This window comes from Necator americanus, chromosome V, assembly GCF_031761385.1.
Source record: "Necator americanus strain Aroian chromosome V, whole genome shotgun sequence".
Taxonomy (NCBI): domain Eukaryota; kingdom Metazoa; phylum Nematoda; class Chromadorea; order Rhabditida; family Ancylostomatidae; genus Necator; species Necator americanus.
Window position 1 is genome coordinate 37,248,220 of NC_087375.1, and position 19,703 is coordinate 37,267,922.

Here is a 19,703-nt window from a genome sequence, read left to right on the forward strand (position 1 = left end):
GCTGCCGTAAAAACACAGGGTAGCACAAGATAGGATAAAAAGGATGCAGTCTTTGGCATTAATCAATCCGCTTGTTATGCGTAACTGCTGCGTAACCACCACCCGTGACCGTTCACTTAGATTCAGGATATTTTTGGAGTTTACTATTGGTTAACTAGCCTATACAGCGACTTGAGGGGACTAGCTGATGTCTCATGTCAGTGTTTTTATTCTCCCAGACATGGCTGGCACCAATTTATCGACCTCGGAGGGATGAAAGGCTTGGTTACCACTAGGGCAGAACCGACTATTCGGGAACCTCCGGTCGATCGCAGCAAGCAGAGCCCTTTACCGGCTGCTCTTCGCTGGCCCAGCGATTCTAATGAAGAAGGATTTATGGACTATGGAGCGATAATTACAAGCACAGCAGTACGAAAAAGGTTGAAAATCGCTTGAAAAAGGGCTCCGATGAGCTTATAAGGACCACCGCCCTATCGACCATCGTCCAATCGATCTGCAGTGGCGAACCAGTACTTGAACACACAATCTCGCGATCTGACCGCAACACTTTCAACAACAACTGTGTACTGACACGTAACTCCACGGCCGCAGTGGCCTATCTACGGTAAGCATGCAACTGACGAGAAAAAACAACAAAATTTTTTGCTAGTAATTTACCGCTGAAACACTCTCCTTATCGGAAGACGTGGTATCTTTGATGTCTTCCACCTTCTGTTCAACGGCTCGTGAGATCTCCGAGGATGCTGCCTTCTCATCGGCGTGCTCCGTTGATGTTATTTCTTCGGCAGATTTCTAAATGTTAGCACACATCAACTAGTTTAGGGCGTCTAGTACGAAGTCAGACGGAACAATTCCTAAGTTAAGTAAAGAGGCACACACACGTTATTTTTAGAAGTATTTTATAAAACTTTAAACTAGTTAGTCTTCTGTATCATAATATCAGGTATTGGTGAACGAAAACTCGTCCCGCATGCGTCAAAATGCAAATAACAATCATTCTGAGACCTTGTCTAGAATACAAAACGAGTACCAAGCCGGGTTTGGCACAGCCGAGGACTTCTCAAGTCCGCCTTAACATCATTTATACACTAACATGTTACGCTTTCGGTTAGTTGTAGCACTTCATTCCCACACTACATGGATCTGATCTTGGGTTCCGAGAAGGTCGAGAAGGAAAGGCCTACCTCTAATTCATTGACTTTCTTTACGGCATCAGAAGCAGCTCCTTTGAGGGACGTCTGAAATGTATCCTTATACTAATAACTCAACATTAGGAACATAGGACAATTCAACATTCATTCTTTTGTCCTTTTCAAAAGGAGTAACTCTTAACCTGAACACTCCGCGCCTTCTCGGATGCAACAGTGGGAAATTCGGAGGCTTTCTGCGAAGCAGCCGTAGAGAGCTCACCAACTTTCTCCTTGGCCTCCTCGTAAGCTTTCGAGGCACTTCCTTCAGCAGAACGAGGCTGGAATCAATCTTTTGAAAAACGGCTACTGGGATTCCTACTTATCGAATGATTACAGAACGTGAAGTCAAAGCATTTCACAGTTCGACAGTTGCTTTCAGATTGAATCTCTTCAGGACTGTAGTTGTGCACAAATAACAAGAATGTCAAGAAAATAGAGTCAGCATCTTTTATACAGAGAAGAAAGTCTGTATAACTAGGAGCTCATGTGCGTATGTCTGTTGTGAATACGAATCTTAGCGGACCAGTCTCGACCAAACTGCTCGATTGGACTGATTTCGTCAGTGCGCTTTAAGCGTACTTCTGATTTAGATGCAGCAAAACTTTGCCAAAAAATATATTAATCACAGAAATGATAATCACTTTACTCGCAATATCTACTATGGATCGCTTCTCAAATACACGCTTGACCTTGGGGTAAATGTCTTGTTTTCATAGTGAAAATAATTTCCAGTTCACAAATCCTAACGAGAGCTAACAAAACGCGTCCTTTAGGAAAAAAGACGCAAACCGTATCACACACCTTTCCAGCATCTTCACATGGCTTGCTTGCACTATCCTGAATACGTTCAAATGCATTCTTGATAGAATCAGATGCCGAGCCTGCCGCCTACAATCACGAAGTGATCACCAATGAATCGCAAAACTGTTAAGACTTAGAGAGGAAACACAACTGGTTCTTAGTAGAAGAGACTACCTTCTTTGCTTCATCCGTCTTCTCTTCCGCCTTATCTTTGGCTTTTGAAAATGTGTCTCTAATGAAAGCACTTGCTCCAGAAGTTACCTGTGAAGAAAATTGTTCTCTGCTTAGAGCTACCTTCAGATTTACTGGATGCAAACCTCTTCAACTTGATTTTTAAGCTCTCCCGTTTTTTCTTTTCCTTGAGAAAATGCGTCGTGGATGAAGTCACCCGTCGATGAGGTGGTCTGTAAGGGAACAAACTGGAATAGACGTGGTACTTATTTTAAAGGCATCACCTCACGAATCTGGGGTGGTTCAGGTTTCAGGTGGGGTATGCCTATACTCGATTGTAGATTATAGAGAGGAGGGTGATTCCGTCCATTTCTTCCTAATTGCCGTAAAAAAGAGTCCCGGAAGATGCGGCGCGTGCACAAGAATGGCGCGCTCCAGTCGAACTCGCTCGAGTCGAAGAGATGGATGGGATCACCCTCCTCCCCGATCAATTAAAAAGAACTACGCCAAGAATTCCTCCCACCGCTTACCGAAAAAAAAACAGATTGATAAAACCAATTAACCTATATTAACCTATTTCGGGATCAAGATCTCCTTTCCCGCAAAATTTCAAGACACAGGAATGAAAAGTCGTGCTGCGCCGTTGTATCCGTCGCCGAGACGCAAGAAAAATGCGAGTTAACGATACAGCGAAGCGTGCCTAATCGCTAGCTGCGCACAATACATTTCAACTGGACCAGAAGAATAAGATGTTTGATATGTTTCCTTAGAAAAAAAGAACATACAGTCTGAAGGTCACTCTTCACATCATTTGTTTTTTCTCGCACTTTGTCGGCAGCATCGCTAGCAGCCTAAAGGAGGGGAACTCAGTCAGAAATTTGCAAACTCGGGCCTCTTCTACTGGAAGTCTATTATAGAGATCACCTTCTGTACATCTTCATTCCATTCCGATGCTTTCTTCTGGGCCTCATCGAACGTATTGGAGATGGATTCCTTGGCATGAGCAGCCGCCTAAGAATTTGAACAAAATCTGAATCTATTTACAGTTATACTAGCGGTGGTACACAATCATACCTTCTCTGCGTTATTCTTCCAATCTGATACCTCTTTCTGGGCCTCATCAAAAGATTGTGAAGCCAAATTTTCGACACCGGAGGTTGTCTAAGATTGAACTTCTAAGATGTTAATAACGATCTGACCAGAACCACACGATGATACCTTCTCAGCTTCATTCTTCCATGCTGACACTTTCTGAGCCGCCTCGTCCTTCCAATCTGATGTTTGTTTCTGAACATCACTGAGAACACCTCCAGCTGATTCCTTAGTATCCGCGACGACCTACAGAGCAAAACTTTGCAATTACCGCAGTCATTCAGTGAAGGAAAATCTATTTTAAAAAAACCTAAATTCTTGCTACCACAAAAACTGCTAGTAAACAAAAAAAACACACACACATGCAAAAATAGTACAGATCACTCAAGAACAAGATGGAGAGACTCCTTCGTATCACAGTTAGAAGAAACATGGATGCGAATCGTCTCTAGTGATCTGAGAAGATGAATAAGCATGCAATATTATTACACTGTGATATCGTTCGACAAATAAATAAATTCGCAAGCACAGAAAATGGAAAAACACTCGCAATAAGATCCTTCAAAAAAAAAAAAAACAAATGTGCTAAGGAAAGTGACCTCTTCGGCTTCCTTCTTCCATTCAGATGCTTTCTTCTGTGTATCATCTAAAACTTGTGACGCACCTTCTTTCACATTTTCGGCGGCCTAAAATTTAAAAACATAATTGTCGAAGTTTGAAATTCTTCTTCAGGACCCAAATGCTCATTTAAAACATAAAGGACCTTCGTAGTCTCATCTTTCCAAGCAGACAACGTTTTTCCTGCCTCATCCTTCCATTCGGAGACTTTTTTCTGTGCGTCACCAAGAGCACCCTCAGCTGCCTTCGTGGTGTTAGACGCTACCTTCAATAAATGATTATATTACGAATCCTGACAACAAAGGATAAAAGGATAAGGTGTCTGGCGTTAATCAATCCGCTTGGGATGCGCCACCACGTTCAATTCAATTCTAGTGGCAATTTTTCGACCCCTGGGGTGAAAAGCTTGATGAGCACTCGTGCGGATTGGCACCTCCTATCGGTCGTGTAGATAGCGGAATCTCTTACGACTGCACTACAGCCCCGAAATGGTAACAATGTTGCAACAGAAACTCGAACGTATGAAACAGTAGTGAATATGAGAGTTTATGAGAGCAAGTGTTTCTTGGAACTAGTAGCATTATAGTTGGCGAAAATTTATGAAAAGCTGTTCAAAAAAGTCAAATATCTCGAAGTTTTTTTTTTTTTGGCAAAGTGACTGCCTTCACTTAAACTGTCCAGTCACCACGAGAATAACGAGAAAAAATAAAAAGGATAGAACAGTGGAGGTGTTAGAAGATGTACTGCAATAGTGCAAAATAAGGAAACAATATTCTGAAGGAGTCATCTACCAACAGAGCTAAGATTTGAAAGTTAGGGCCTGCTTGCGGAAATCCGTGGAATTTAACACATATCCAGTCGAGAGAAAATTTCCAATAAGTGAAAGATGTCTGCAAATACATCATCCGCTAAGAAATTGGAACATTATGTTGGGCGAAAAAAACAGACAGTACAGAGAATACAATGGGGATAGAGAAGAAAATTTGCTACAATACTCTATGAAAGGTGTCTTCTTACGTTGTTCTCTAAGGTGAAATAAGTGGACCTCGAAGTGGAGACGGAAACGTCGAGACTTGCGAATTTTTTGCTTCGTTTCCTATCTATTCAAAACGAACATGGAAGTCCAGTATATCAAGGAAATCTTTGGTTCACGCGCTATCAGATGGTATATACGCCCGTAACACTACTGCTAGTTGGCACTAACTTCTCCGACAAAGTCCTTCGCTTGTTCGAATGCCTTGGCAGTTTTCTCTTGAAGTGCATGTGCAGTATCTTTGACGTTCTCTCCAACGTCGCAGACTTTTTCTTGTGCAGTGGCTGACCAGTCTGACGCACCTTCTTTTGCCTGAAATGTAGCAGTTGTAAAAAAGAGTACAAAATAAAAATAGTTAGAAGAAAATACAACAGCATTAGTCAACTAGCGAAGCTTAGATAATTCGCGTCATCTTTCTATTTAAGTAAATACAACTAGTGTAACATCAGATGCAGTGAAGATGGAGAAGATACCTTGTCATATACTGATGCAGAAGCATTTTTAGTGCCTTCGAATACACCACTGACAGAGCTGGACTGAAAAATTCCAGTTAAAAAATAAATCGAAATAAGATTCAGAAACAACTACTAGCTGAGCATGAAACGTCAACAAGGGGAATAAAACAAAAACGTACTCCTGACTCGGCTGCGTGTTCAAGTTTGTCGCCAAGATCAGAGACGGCACCCTTTATGGAGCCGAAAAATCCGGAAGGATCGGACTAAAAAAATTATCAACATTTGAAACCTCAGATGATGGAACATTTCTATTTTGTACGAGGTCATGTATACGAGTTTGGTTATATCCTGTAATGCCTGTTCTTACTGAATGATATCAAGCATCTGAGCCTGTTCTTGCTGAATGCCATCGAGCATCTGAGTAAGCGCCAGGGAAGGCAAAATCTACACGATATGAACTGTTATACACGTTCGCCATATATTGCAGAAGCGTTCTGTCTGACCGAAAGACGCTTAGTTTCCTTCGCATAATTGTCACAAATGACTTGAAATTTGGATCGTACCCATGTACCTATAGAAATCGCTTAAAGCTACAGTAAATAAGACTTCTACGACATGAGCTCAACGCGACGTTATGAAAAATACCCAGCCAGCTGAAGGTCATCGGCGCGAATATGAGGATAGCTCTCCCAGCGGTGGGGTGGAAGAGGTCACATAGCGCAGGGGCGACTATCTCCACAAACAGTCGTGAAACATGGACGAAGAGAAAATGCTCTTCGCTGGTTTGACTATCTTCTTTGACCCTTCTCCGCCATATTTTCTAACAATGCTGTCGTTTTCTTCGATTTTCGTAATACTTTGTCGCAAGCGCGCATGAACTTCCAATCAGTTTGGTGGGAACGTTGTGATCCAATGTTTAACTCCGGCACAGAGCATGATCCAGAGAATGTGCACTGTGACATCCGCCTAGAAGCGACATAGTTATCCGTGCAAAGCATAGCTCCTGCGCGCAAGACTAAACCCATTCTACGAGAGGTCCGTGTTATGAAACAAAGATGTTGCTACGTTAAATGCGCTGTCGCACTTTTATTTCCAAGGTTCCAGATGATCCAACTGAAGCAGCTGCCGTAGAGCATAGCTCTGTGATATAAATCTTTTCCTTTAGTCAGTATTACATTCCACATTCACGTAAAATGAAAGGTTTTGTTATTGTTATTGTTACTATACGAGTTACTAGAAGAAAGAAATGGAAACAATAACAAATCCACTTACCTTCGCTTCTCCGCTAGCTTTATCAGCCTCATTGTCACCATGTTGCTTGGTTTCCGAAGGGACACTCTAAATAAGCAACGCTTGCGCAAATGTTATAATACTTCAGCACCCCGTGAAACCGGAGGACCATGTTATTTCCTACAAAATGCAAGAAAAAAGTATCAAAGACATGTGTAAGAGATTAATATTGGACAAGCAATCTTGGAAGTCAAGCATATTTTTAACGCTGTGCTTGGCTATCAGTCAGCGAATGAATCTCACCTCGAGTTTCTCGATCTTCTCTTCAGATTCTTTTTCTGGATCTGTCGCATCCTTTTTTGCACCGAATATGAAATCACTAACAGCTTGCACAGCTGCACCAGTGTGTTCTTTTGTCGCTTCTAACTAAAAGATCGGCAATGAATCAAGAAACAAAACCTCAAAAGAGTAGGAAATTACGATCCCCTCACAGCATCGCCAGTTGCATGTTTGGTATCGCTTAGCACTTCTCCGACGGAATGAGCTGCATCAGACGTCATCTCTCCAACGGCATGGGTTACCTAGAAAAGAGATCAATGCATACATATAGAACAGAAAGAGAAATCGGACGAAATCCCAAAACTGTGTACATTGAGTGTGCTGCTACTTAATCTTCTCCACTAGCTCATATCTTTAACATCTCAATGTTATTAAGTGAAGTTCCGGAGGTGCAGAAAAACCTCACTGTCACAGCCAAAATCCCCAGATACTAATTTGCTAAGCTGTTATCTTCTTATTACCGTAATACCAGGGCAGGGGTGAAAGTTATGGGAAAAACAATCAGGAATAAACTGTCATCTTAGCTTTAAAAAAGTTTCATCTGGTTCTCACTCAACAGCTCGGGTTTATCCCAAGAGATTCGACTTCTATTAACCTTACTGATAGTATCTATGACTGGACTCTAGCTCTTAACCAAGGTGAATCGATAGATATAAAATACGAAGACCTGTCAAAGCCTTTGATACAGCATATCACTCAAAAATAATTGCAAAACTCCAGTGCCTTGGAATGCGGTTCCATATTTCACACTAGATGATCCCTTTTCTTGACGTGAGAAGTATGACTGTCAAAGTTGACCACAAATACCCAGCCAAATTCCTCTACATAAGTGGAGTTCCACAAGGTGGAGCCCTTTTCCCTCTTCTGTTTCTTATCTACGCTATCAACCTACCAAATGTGCTCATAACTTCTTCGCACGTGAGGGTCTAGATGTACGCTGATGGCATTATGATTTACGGCATCTGTGATAATGAAAATCACAACAAAACTACGTAATGTATTTCAGACATCACTAGCAAAGACGTTTGATTGGGCTTCCAAATGGGATTTGCAAATTAACTAGGACAAGTCTCTGCTTATGCGTGTGGGTAAAGGGGATGTGGGTGAGTATGGTGTGAATGGAGTAGCTCTTTAATCTTGTAAATGTGTCAGAAACTTGACAATTTTTGTCAGTGATAATCTCAATTCCTCGGAACATATTGATAATATAATATATCATATAATATCTGTACGAAAAGCTTACTCTTCCCTTTTTCGCCTATTCCGGACTCCCCACCATTATCCCAACTACTGTCACTAGAGGATAAAGTGTCTGCCGTTGATCAGTACACTTGGGATGCGCCACCACGTTCACTTCAATCCAGAATCCTTTGAGGTGTACGAACGTGTAACTGGCCTATACAATCACTTGCGGGGGCTAGTCGGTGTGTCAAGTCAGTGTTTCTATCCTCCCAGACAAGTCTGGTACCAATTCATCGACTTGGTGAGCACTAGGGCGATTCGAACCCCCGATCGATCGTGCAGTAAGCGAAACTTCTAACCGCTACACTACACCCGCATATATATATATATTCTATATATATACATATATATATATATATATATATATATATATATATATATATATATACCGTGTGTGCTGTCCGCAAAAAACGGATGATGTTCTTGGTTTGATCTTGTCGAGATTGTGGTGGTTAGTCGTTTGAGATTCACGAAAATAGGTGAACCCTCTTGCTCAAGGTCTCCCGCCAGATTCGCTGAAGATCTTCGCAACGTGCTCCTGCCCTTGGCTAAGGCTCATGTCGACAAGGTCGACCACTAAGTAGTTTGTAGTATTTCTTTTCATGTATTGTTTGTTTGTATCATTGTTAATTATTTACATCGCTCAAGTATTGACTTCTCTTGTATCTTGTATGCAATCGGTGGTCAGCAAGTGCTCCATGTCATGCACAGAATGTTGCGGTTGCGCGGCTTATCAGATCTTCACCGCTATAAAACAATGAGGCAAATTCAAACAGACACATCGTATCGAGCATCTACACGCGCCCCATACCGTCTCCAATCTGCACTCACCAGGGATTGCTAGCAAGTTCGATCAAAGTTCAAGCTAGACGGCCCAGCGGTTCCGTTCAAGTGCAACCCAACTTCGAGTAAGCGCCACTTGTAATTGAAGTCCCGCGTGGCAATCAAATTAGGCGTCTCATATCTCACGAATCACTTCAGCTCATCCCCCGAGAAAAACAATGCGCCAGGTTCTACTGACAATACGGTTGCCGATTTCTTTTAAATGTTCTATTCAGACAAGTGTGTTTTCTTCTTTTTCTTTCTTTTAGTGCACCGTTGGGGTCTGAATGAATAAATTTAAAGAAATAAATAAAAGAAGTGCCTCTGATGCCTTCTCAGCAGTAGTATCGTATGCAGCTTTTGTGCTATCAGCAACCCAGGAAATACCCTGAAAACGCAGATTTCCCGAAAAAAAAACTCAGATAATCAATAAAAGTTTACCCACTTCTGATGTCTTCCCGGTCGTGGTATCATAAGCGCTTTTAGCGGAATCGGCAACCCAAGAAACTCCCTGAATTTGCGCGAATATTCCCGAGTATTCAATAAATCTGTCATATAACTTACTTCTGAAGTCTTCTCAGCAGCAGAATCGATGGTACCTTTAGCGCTGTCCGCGACCTTCTTAGCGCTCTGAAAAGTACAAAAATGTATCTCTCTGACCGACCGCATGTTCTCTGATTCCATTACGCAACTTTCAGATGTCTGATGCCTTTGCACAGTATATAGACTGATCATAGATTCCCACCACTGATACCTCTTAGTTCTTTCTCTCATTTCTCTTTTTCTTAGACTATTTCTCTTATACTTATCTTTTTTCAGCTACTTGCGAGGCCACTCCTCCTTCCTTTCGACCCATGAAGCCTAAGTCACCGAAACTCATTCACTAACACCTAATGATACTAATATATTTCAGTTAATCTTTTCAACTTCATGCGTCATGTTACCTTCTCTCTCAACTATTTCTGAATAACCTCGTCTTATTGGTTTACGCATCTTCTAGCTAGTTTGATCTTGTGGAGGTTGTGGTGGTTATCTTGTGGAGATTGTGGTGGTGGTAGTCGTTTGAGAATCACGAAAATAGGTGAACCCTCTTGCTCAAGGTCTCCTGCCAGATTCGCTCAAGATCTTCCCAACGTGCTAATGCCCTTGGCTAAGGCTCCCTCAAGAAAAACAGTGCGCCAGGTTCTACCGATAACAGGGTTGCCGATTTTTTAAATGTTCTACTCAGACTACTCAGGTGTGTTTTCTTGTTTTTCTCCCTTTTAGTGCACCATTGGGGTCTGAATGAATAAATTTAAATAAATAAATAAAAGAAGTGCCTCTGATGCCTTCTCAGTAGTAGTATCGTAGGCAGCTTTTGCGCTATCAGCAACCCAGGAAATACCCTGAAAACGCAGATTTCCCAAAAAAAAAACTCAGATAATCAATAAAAGTTTACCCACTTCTGATGTCTTCCCGGTCGTGGTGTCATAGGCGCTTTTAGCGGAATCTGCAACCCAAGAAACTCCCTGAAATTGCGCGAATATTCCCGAGTATTCAATAAATTTGTCATATAACTTACTTCTGAAGTCTTCTCAGCAGCAAAATCGATGGTACCTTTAGCGCTGTCTGCGACCTTCTTAGCGCTCTGAAAAGTACAAAAATGTATCTCTCTGACCGACCGCATGTTCTCCGATTCTATTACGCAACTTTCAGATGTCTGATGCCTTAGCACAGTATATAGACTGATCATAGATTCCCACCACTGATATCTCTTAGTTCTTTTTCTCATTTCTCTTTTTCTTAGGCTTTTTCTCTTATACTTATCTTTTTTCAGCTACTTGCGAGGCCACTCCTCCTTCCTTTCGACCCATGAAGCCTAAGTCACCGAAACTCCTTCACTAACAACTAACGACACTAATATCTTTCGGTTAAATCATTTCAACTTCATGCGTCATGTTACCTCCTATCTCAACTATGTCTGAATAACCTCGTCTTATTGGCTTGCGCATCTTCTAGCTGATTTGATCTTGTGGAGGTTGTGGTGGTTATCTTGTGGAGATTGTGGTGGTGGTAGTCGTTCGAGAATCACGAAAATAGGTGAACCCTCTTGCTCAAGGTCTCCCGCCAGATTCGCTCAAAATCTTCCCAATGTGCTCCTGCCCTTGGCTAAGGTTCCCTCAAGAAGCGCCAGGTTCTACTGTCAATAGAGTGGCCGATTTTTTAAATGTTCTACTCAGACAAGTGTGTTTTCTTCTTCTTCTTTCTTTTAGTGCACCGTTGGGGTCTGAATTAATAAATTTAAAGAAATAAATAAAAGAAGTGCCTCTGATGCCTTCTCAGCAGTAGTATCGTATGCAGCTTTTGTGCTATCAGCAACCCAGGAAATACCCTGAAAACGCAGATTTCCCGAAAAAAAAAACTCAGATAATCAATAAAAGTTTACCCACTTCTGATGTCTTCCCGGTCGTGGTATCATAAGCGCTTTTAGCGGAATCTGCAACCCAAGAAGCTCCCTGAAATTGCGCGAATATTCCCGAGTATTCACATAAATCTGTCATATAACTTACTTCTGAAGTCTTCTCAGCAGCAGAATCGATGGCACCTTTAGCGCTGTCCGCGATCCTCTTAGCGCTCTGAAAAGCACAAAAATGTCAACCCCACAACAATATTGTGTAAAAACGAAACTTGATGCCTACATATTCAACAATTTTCAAAATAAACACTTGCAACACATCGCAGTATGAAACCTACTTCTCTACTACAACAAATGAAAGAAAAACGCAGTTTTTTAAGCAACTATAATTAAGCAGGATTTGTAAATCATGGTCGTGATAACTCAAAAATTGGAGTCATTTCGAAGAAATGACAAATCGAACAACTGAACAAATCAAGGCTTTAATCCTCTAAGGATTGTTAAATTGGTAAAAATTGGTAATTAAAATTAAACTAGACTTGTCTGGCAAGGTAAAAACAGTGACTTGATGACGCCTAGTCCCCACAACTCATCGTACAGGCTTCGTGTGCGTCGATCAAACTTGGATTCTGAGATTCTGAATTCATGTCGAACGCATTGATGCATCCCAAAGAGATTGCCCACTGCCGTGAACTTAACCCTTTTTTCTTTGACATCCAAATGTTATAGTCAATTTTGTGAAAAAAGCTCAGAATTCCTAAAAACAAAAATACCGCTATTTCGCCAGACGAAAGACGTGTGTTGTTCCCGTTTTTGTAAAGTAGCATACTAATTTGGCCACACGCGCTGAATTTCACATTTAACAGCACTCCGCAGTGCTGCTGAATACACTAAAGGCAGCATACCACGAATCTGAGGTGGTGCAGATTTCGGGTGGAGTATCCATATACGGGGTCGTTGATTATGGAGACGGGGTAGTTCCGCTCATCTCTCACTGCATCACTGCAAACAGCCGCCTCCAGAATGCTGTTTTGTACTATGCCATCTATTGCAACGCTCCACCCCTAGCGCCGCCTCCACCCTGCGATTCGTCGAAAATCAATTCGGCCTGCCCCCATAGGCAGCAAAGGACGCTATGCGTGCAAGGGTGACGCGCTGCAATAGAAGGCATCCTACAAAACAGCATTGAGGCACTGCTTGCAGTGATTCCGGGAAAGATGAGTGGAACCACCCCGGTCTCCATAATCTACGAACCCGTATATACGGATACTCCACCTGAAATCCGTAGCGCCCCAGATTCGTGGTATGCTGCCTTTAAATAGATGAGCAACTGTTGAGTCAACATCAACATCATGCTGCCAATAGTGAATTGGAGGACAGTAACGACATAAAACTTCTGATAGGGGCTACAGACAGCTCCAAGAAAAATTGCGACAAGAGTGTTCTCAAGAACTTTGACGAAAGAAATCAGAAATCTCTTTACCAGAATTCTGAAAGCAGAAAAAGCACTTCACCTCTTCAGCCTTGTGTTCAGCTTGTTCGAGGGCGTCGCCAAGCTGCGCTGCGGTCGAGGCTACACTGTCTTTGATGCCTTTCTGAAAACACACTTATTTACCCTATCCAAAGTTCTAAAAAAAAACAAATAAATGAAACAACACTTATTCACCATAAAACTCATGGCTGCTGAATCCTCGGATATGTTAGTTAACGAGTTCTAAAATCATCCACTTTTAATAACGAAATTTAACGTGAAAATTGAGCGAATCACTGCAGCTAATAAAACGAAGGATGGAGAAAAGTAATGAGCGATAAAAAAAGACATTAATGCGATCAAGGGAAGGCAGATGGAATATGGACCAAGAAGAATAAAGTGAAGAAACGATGCTGAAAAAATAGCGCAGAAAACCAATGAAGGCGAAGTTCGGGCACAACATATTGGCTGGAGTTTGAAAAACTGCAGTCAAAAAAAGTGTTGAGTGTGGTTCCCGAAAGATTCAATGAAAGCTTCCACACTGGCACTGAAATAACCGCAATAAAATGCAGGCGTCCATAAATAAACAAGTAGGTAGCGCATGGTACGTGCTCTTGTTCGCCGTCATTGATCAATAGATGCACTCCATGACTGTTCAAAAAATTTCTATTCTGCGTTTCTTCTGCAACGGTGGCTTTGGTAGGTTCAAATGTGTACAGAAATGCAGAAATTTCCAGCAAAAAAACAGCATATTGTAAAAAAACATGGGTTTCAGATAGGATGATTCTTACTATCTCTCCAACAGTAATAGTAGTAGTAGTTTAGTCTGTTGCCAGGTTTCGGCTTGCAAAATTCGAATCCATTTTTCATTTTGCGCGAAAATTGCTCACAACAAGCGATAGAGCAAGAAGCGGAAAAGTAGCTGAGAAATGTTCAGTGTTTCAAAATAACCAACTGTTTCAGATGAGAACGCATACACTGGTAGACTGTGGGCGTACAACGCCACGAAGTCGTCTCAAGAACCTGACTACAACAAACTATGTTTGTACAGAAACCGGAGAACACGTCACATGGCGAACAAATTGTCTGACCCAAAGACAATGTCCCACAGCTCTGAAGAAATTCATGCGGCTTGTATTGTGATGCCAGTAAGAGGTTCGGCAACGACTGCACGTTCGATGTTTCGAAATCGAGGGAATCGGTAGCCAAATCACACTCCAACGTCCATAAATTAGTCACGGACTCATCCGGGAGGATAAAACACTGACTTGATACAACGGCCTGCCATGCAACTTTTTCTATGGGCTGCACACACCTACATAAACCTCAGACGATTCAGCGGAAGTGATGCTTGATTGGTGATAAATGATGTAAAGCAATTCCGTGAAGCTGAGCTCGAACACATGGGCGCATCTCAGAGGGATTGATTAACGCTGTGCACTTTATCATCCCTCATCAAAAAGAAGTAAACATGCAAAAATTCTGATTTCGGCTCGAAAGTGAAAACGTGTATGATCTTAGGTCAGGTTTAATAACTCAGGTCATACTTGATTGGTGATAACTGATGTAAGAAATATTTAGGAAATGTTTTGAAGTGTAAGTGTCCTTTAACTAGTTTACAGGCATTTTCCTTGGCTATTACGGAAGAAAATCTGGGAGCTTCGAAAATATGAACACAACAGAACAGATACTGCACTGCAGCTATGTTACTATTCAAATGTTAGATGAAAACAAATGTACTGAAGAAAATTAAGAGAAGAATACAAGTAAACCGTGCATAGAAACTGTAGTGAAGAAAAAATAATCAACCCTTCCGCGGCTAGGAACTGCTACCGGAAAATAGAAGCAGGAATTTTCCGAAAAGCACCAACAGCACGTAAAATTCACAACTTTTACAACGAATCCTCGCATTATAGTAGCTCACAGCGATTACTGTTCACAAATTCTAAGGGATAATTCCGAAACTTACTACCCTACGGTCTCTACTCTCTGAGGGATAATTAGCTGCAAAAGAACCTTTTTGCTGCCTGTTACAACGAAACCGCCCCCTAGCCTGCACTTATGCTCGCGTTCGCATACTTTGAATTAATGTACTTTCGAGTTTTCCCACACAGAGAGGACGTAGCATAGGATGACTTATAAACACAAATCTGAGTTGTTGGAAAATTTCACGCGCTGATTCGATGAATCATTGAAGGCGTTTCCAGGAATCTAACTCGAAATCACACGAAGTTTCCTAACCGTTGGTCGAGGCTTTATCAGTGTATTATGCAGTATCCAGAGCGAAGGGGCGGTGTACCGCATTCGCTTAGAGGCCCGTTGTGGCTTTGTGATCGATCGATTGACCGGAAGATCGGATCCGCCCTAGTGCCTAGCAACCCTTTCTTCCGTCCGGGGATAAATTGGTACCAGACTTGTTTGGGAGGAGAAAAACATTGACGTGAAACGTATTCCAAGCGGATTGATTAACGCAAAACACTTTATCTTTTCCAATTTTTATCTAGAGCAAGGTTGAAGACAGGTTTTCCAACCTAAATCTGTCAGTTTTTTTGGACAATGTTTAACAGAAAATAGCCTGAACAGCTACTAGATGTAGCTCGAAGATTGAGAAATGCGAATATTGCGAATGGATCTGAAAATTGCTTTGCTTACAGCTAACACGAGCGTGTACTGATTTGAACCGTTAAATTATTCCCCAATCTTGCAAGTATTTAGTTTCCCCGAACCAAATTTCGTACGATTACTATTATAATTGTTAAAGTTACTTGCTAGGCAATCATGATTCCTTAACATTCTTAATGAACCAATAGACAAAACGTGCTCTTGAATGAATGGAGTCCATTTAAAAAAAAAATTACTCTGAATTGAAAGAAAACTTCATGTCACAGAGCATACGTTTTCGCGTAGAAAAGAAAGTAAAAGATATCATCATGAGGTTTCGAATCAATATTTAAAGGAAATTTGACAAGAAAACTGAAGAAATATCGGGATCTGCATCGAAGGAAAGTATGGTGACTAATCGAAAGAAGTGCAGGTGGGTAGCACACTCGAGTACCGCTAACGGATCAATAGAAAACGCACAGAAAAGCAGGATTGCACCGTAAGTCGTGGAGGCGGAGGTGCTTCCAGCAATCGTACTTCAACAACAAGAACAGAGGCACCAAACAGATTCACTTGTGACTGGTCGGCCAGCTGTCCCGACTCGCCCCAACTAATCTGCCCCTCTGTCGCCCCTCTATCGCTCGATTTCACAATTCATGCACTTGCGACGAACAGAACACCGATCAAGTCTCATATTCTTTTAGAACTGTAGGAAATAAGGATTAAATACAGTTAAAGGCAGCGTTAGAGGAAATTTTTGGAAAATTCAAAATCTTTCTGGTAATAGACAGGGTTCTGATTGCATTTGCAAACACTAAGAAGCGAAACACTCAACAAATCCGGGTGGCATCAAGGATACCCAACGAATCAGTTCACCCAACAAATTACTCTTCACATTCATATGATTGGAGAAATGGAAGGTACGAGGTAAATTGGAACGCGCACGCGGCGCGTCCAAGGTCGACATGTCGAAGATCAACGATACCTCTTCACCACCACAGCTGCGATAGGGTGAAGCCGGACCCTCCTCAGGTGAAGGGGGTTTAGCTCATGGGGTGCAGGTCAAGTGAACGGGGTCCTTTCGCCAACCGTCCAAAAGTGAAAGGGGTAGTTTTGCCAACCGTTTAAAAGTGATGGAGGTACCTTCCCCGACCGTTCAGAAGTGAAGGGGGTCAGAACACCGGCTCCGACTATCGCGTCTATCTTCACCACCCTATTCAAGTAAAACCAGTGAATAGGCGGCTCCTAAGGGACCGTAATATGTACAAGGGAACGTGTTCTGAGATAGTTCGTAGGAAAGAACGCCGTCCTTTTTTAGAAGATTAGGGAAAGTTGAGCGCAGGCATGCTGAGTTCCGTAATCTACAATCCGAACTCTACGAGTTCCCAGAAGCGTCAATTTCGTGGTACACTGCCTTTAACGATGGATTTATAAGGATACAAATTGTAATTTAATTGAATTTATAATTCTTCAAAATATTTTCTCAGGTACGTAAGATTATCCAGTCAAATTATAAAGAACCAACTAACGAAGATGAAAAAAGATTCGACTGCTGTCAAGTTGTACAGCAGCGTAGTAGTGGAAAACAGACTGAAAGACAATTATCGGGATGGAAATGGAAGGAGAAAACATGACCAGTAAGTGAAGTAGCTCGTCAATGCTGACATTGACCGACTAGAATACATGCGTAAGCAAACTGGACTACTTGAAATAACGATGGAAACACATGCTCGAGAAGAACAAACGACGGCTTTAAAAAATGCAGCTTTAAAAAAGTTTTTGAATCACGCCACGTAATTCTACAATCAGTTGCTGAGCAGTAAATCAGATAGTAGTTACCTATTCTTATCAGAACCGAATGAGACCAGAGAGCTTCAACATAAACTGAAGCTCTTCAGAGAATTCCCTACACCTGGAGACAAAAAAAAAACTCGTTCCTAATAACAAAAACAGTAGCCAGAGCAATAGCACTATCGCTTAACTATGTCCCATGCAAATTCGAAACACCCGTTATGAAATCTTGCAATCGAATGGAGAAAAATCATAAAAGAGTCGTAGAAAGAGCAGGTCCTTCCGTAACCGAAAATCCTGTTTGAAATAGAAAAAACTTTCACCAATAAAATGCATGGAATCATCAAAACTCATCGGATCACTCCTGAAGTAATGAAATGTATTATAAGGAAGCAAAGAGATCTCGATAATTGTCTGCATCTAATCGATGATGATACGTGAGCGGCTCGGGTTCTACTGTTGCTCTTCCGCCTACGATCATTTTTTTCAATGGAAGATCAACAAGATCAACAATTAACTATGTTAAACCAGAAACATTTGTTAGTAATAATCGTGTATGAAGGCCATGTAAGATTCTGCAATAACCTGCAAGTTAACAGCCATGGAGAAACTAACTGTTAAACCAGCTGTCGATAAGAAAAATAGCGGACGAGCTCTCCAGTGAAGAAATGATCTATAAAAAAAGAGCAGCATCTGTTTGCAAAAAAGTCAGAATCCAAAACCTCGAAAAACTTGCAGAAACAAAAACATGGATTCAAGCTCTAACCGAATCTACATACGGTGGCTGTGACAACAAGAGGCCAATAACCGTCAAACTAGATCAATAACGATATTGCTGACATTCTTCTATTATGTGCAGATAGAGCGTGGCTCAAAACACAAACAAAACAACAAAACACAGCTTTGCCTAAAACATTGCAGCAAAAACAAAACAATGCCACTCAGAACTTGAACTAATGTTATGGTGGATAGATAAACGGTGAAATAGGTTTGCGGTTCATCGTAGACACCAATGTCCACCAATCTGTCTTGATCTATCACATCTTTGGCGATTCTTGATCTCGTTTAAACTATTATTCAAAGTGAAACGAATGAATGATGAACAATCATCCCGTTCGATATGCGTAGAAAACCTTGGCTATCAATGGTGAGGAACGAGTGTAACGAATTTTAACTGGAATGAATAAATCCGTTTGCTCTTCCAGACAATGTTATCGTTTTTCCTTTATTTCAACACTGCTTCGAAAATACTTTGGTGGACAGCTGATCCACCAATGTTTTGTGATTATTTTTCACTCTTGAATAGAAGGCGAGTGTAGTGTAGCGAATAGATGTTCCGCTCCCTGCACGATCGATCGAAGGTTCGAACTGAGCTCACCAAGCCTTTCATCCCTCCGTGGTCGATAAATTGCTACCAGATTGGTCTGGGAGGATGAAAACACTGACTTGACACATCGGCTAGGAAATGCAAGTCATTGTATAGGCCAGTTACACGTTCGTCAAACGATTCTGAATTGAAGTGAGCGTAGCGTGACGTAGGGAGCGCGTCCCAAGCGGATTAATTAACGCAGCAAGACACTTTATCCTTTATCTTTTATCCTAAATAGGAGAAGAATAGAGACGGTAGAAGCTTTAGAGCTAAAGTTGTTTCGAAGATTCTGGGTAACAAACATGTTTTTATTTTCACATTGGACAGCAGACGCTCTTTCATCAACCCTTGGATACTATGAAAACATCGTAAATTCGACTACGGGAACAATCAAAAATAATCGATATCGGCAATAAGCAGCGAAGAAATAGCTAACTTGGTGGCGGACTTTTTTTTTGGCCCGGGGGGGAAAGGGGCCCCCCCTGTAAAAAAACAAAAAAAAAAAAAAAAAAGGTTTTAAAAATAAAAAAAAAAATTAAAAAAAAAAAAAAAAAAAAAAAAAAAAAAAAAAAAAATTTCGTTAGACCTTTTGTGCTATCACAGGATCATGGTGATTACACGGACAACGTTAGAAAGTTTTCGAATAATTGAAGACTACAGTAAGAAAGGAACAATCTGCAAAGGCACGAAGTGCAGCAAAGTCCTGACTGAAATCTTTCTCACCCATGAGGATGCAGCGCAAAGAAAAACCTTGCTCAACACAGTTCTTGGAACAAAGTATTCAGCAGTTCAACTCGAGTGAACTAACGTCGGAACTTCTGCAGAATCTCAGAAGTCTTCGATCCTTCCAAACTATCTGAGGAAGGGAGAAATTCGACATTAATCTTTTCTCTTCCTCAATATAAAAACTCTGGATCCTCAGTGTGGGAGGGATCCTAGGAACCGATGATATCAGGACGTCAACGCGATACAATGCTATTACGAAAAGTGAGGAACAGATGCGTAGGTGGATGTAGATGGCTGCACCGGTGGAACAGATGATCATACGGGTACCTCATGACCGTTCTCCTGGGACTACCCAAA

General features: G+C 41.5%; 1 protein-coding gene across 3 annotated transcripts in view; it reads right to left on the bottom strand.

Moving 5' to 3' along the window:
- The window catches only part of RB195_016349 (uncharacterized protein), a gene marked incomplete at both ends in the record, with an annotated part of 36,590 nt that overhangs the window by 4,290 nt on the left and 12,597 nt on the right, over window positions 1–19,703 (bottom strand). For all 3 annotated transcript variants that reach the window (XM_064207467.1, XM_064207466.1, XM_064207465.1), the window contains 29 exons: window positions 658–792; window positions 1,185–1,238; window positions 1,334–1,468; window positions 1,992–2,078; window positions 2,166–2,252; window positions 2,309–2,395; window positions 2,948–3,013; window positions 3,087–3,173; window positions 3,237–3,323; window positions 3,381–3,500; window positions 3,854–3,940; window positions 4,018–4,137; window positions 5,077–5,217; window positions 5,379–5,441; window positions 5,540–5,623; window positions 6,633–6,698; window positions 6,894–7,016; window positions 7,082–7,171; window positions 9,316–9,381; window positions 9,439–9,504; window positions 9,558–9,623; window positions 10,313–10,378; window positions 10,436–10,501; window positions 10,555–10,620; window positions 11,299–11,364; window positions 11,423–11,488; window positions 11,543–11,608; window positions 12,903–12,983; window positions 13,055–13,102. In XM_064207467.1, the coding sequence (XP_064063346.1) occupies window positions 658–792; window positions 1,185–1,238; window positions 1,334–1,468; window positions 1,992–2,078; window positions 2,166–2,252; window positions 2,309–2,395; window positions 2,948–3,013; window positions 3,087–3,173; window positions 3,237–3,323; window positions 3,381–3,500; window positions 3,854–3,940; window positions 4,018–4,137; window positions 5,077–5,217; window positions 5,379–5,441; window positions 5,540–5,623; window positions 6,633–6,698; window positions 6,894–7,016; window positions 7,082–7,171; window positions 9,316–9,381; window positions 9,439–9,504; window positions 9,558–9,623; window positions 10,313–10,378; window positions 10,436–10,501; window positions 10,555–10,620; window positions 11,299–11,364; window positions 11,423–11,488; window positions 11,543–11,608; window positions 12,903–12,983; window positions 13,055–13,102 (2,442 nt within the window). The remainder of the gene's footprint in view (window positions 1–657; window positions 793–1,184; window positions 1,239–1,333; window positions 1,469–1,991; window positions 2,079–2,165; window positions 2,253–2,308; window positions 2,396–2,947; window positions 3,014–3,086; window positions 3,174–3,236; window positions 3,324–3,380; window positions 3,501–3,853; window positions 3,941–4,017; window positions 4,138–5,076; window positions 5,218–5,378; window positions 5,442–5,539; window positions 5,624–6,632; window positions 6,699–6,893; window positions 7,017–7,081; window positions 7,172–9,315; window positions 9,382–9,438; window positions 9,505–9,557; window positions 9,624–10,312; window positions 10,379–10,435; window positions 10,502–10,554; window positions 10,621–11,298; window positions 11,365–11,422; window positions 11,489–11,542; window positions 11,609–12,902; window positions 12,984–13,054; window positions 13,103–19,703) is intronic.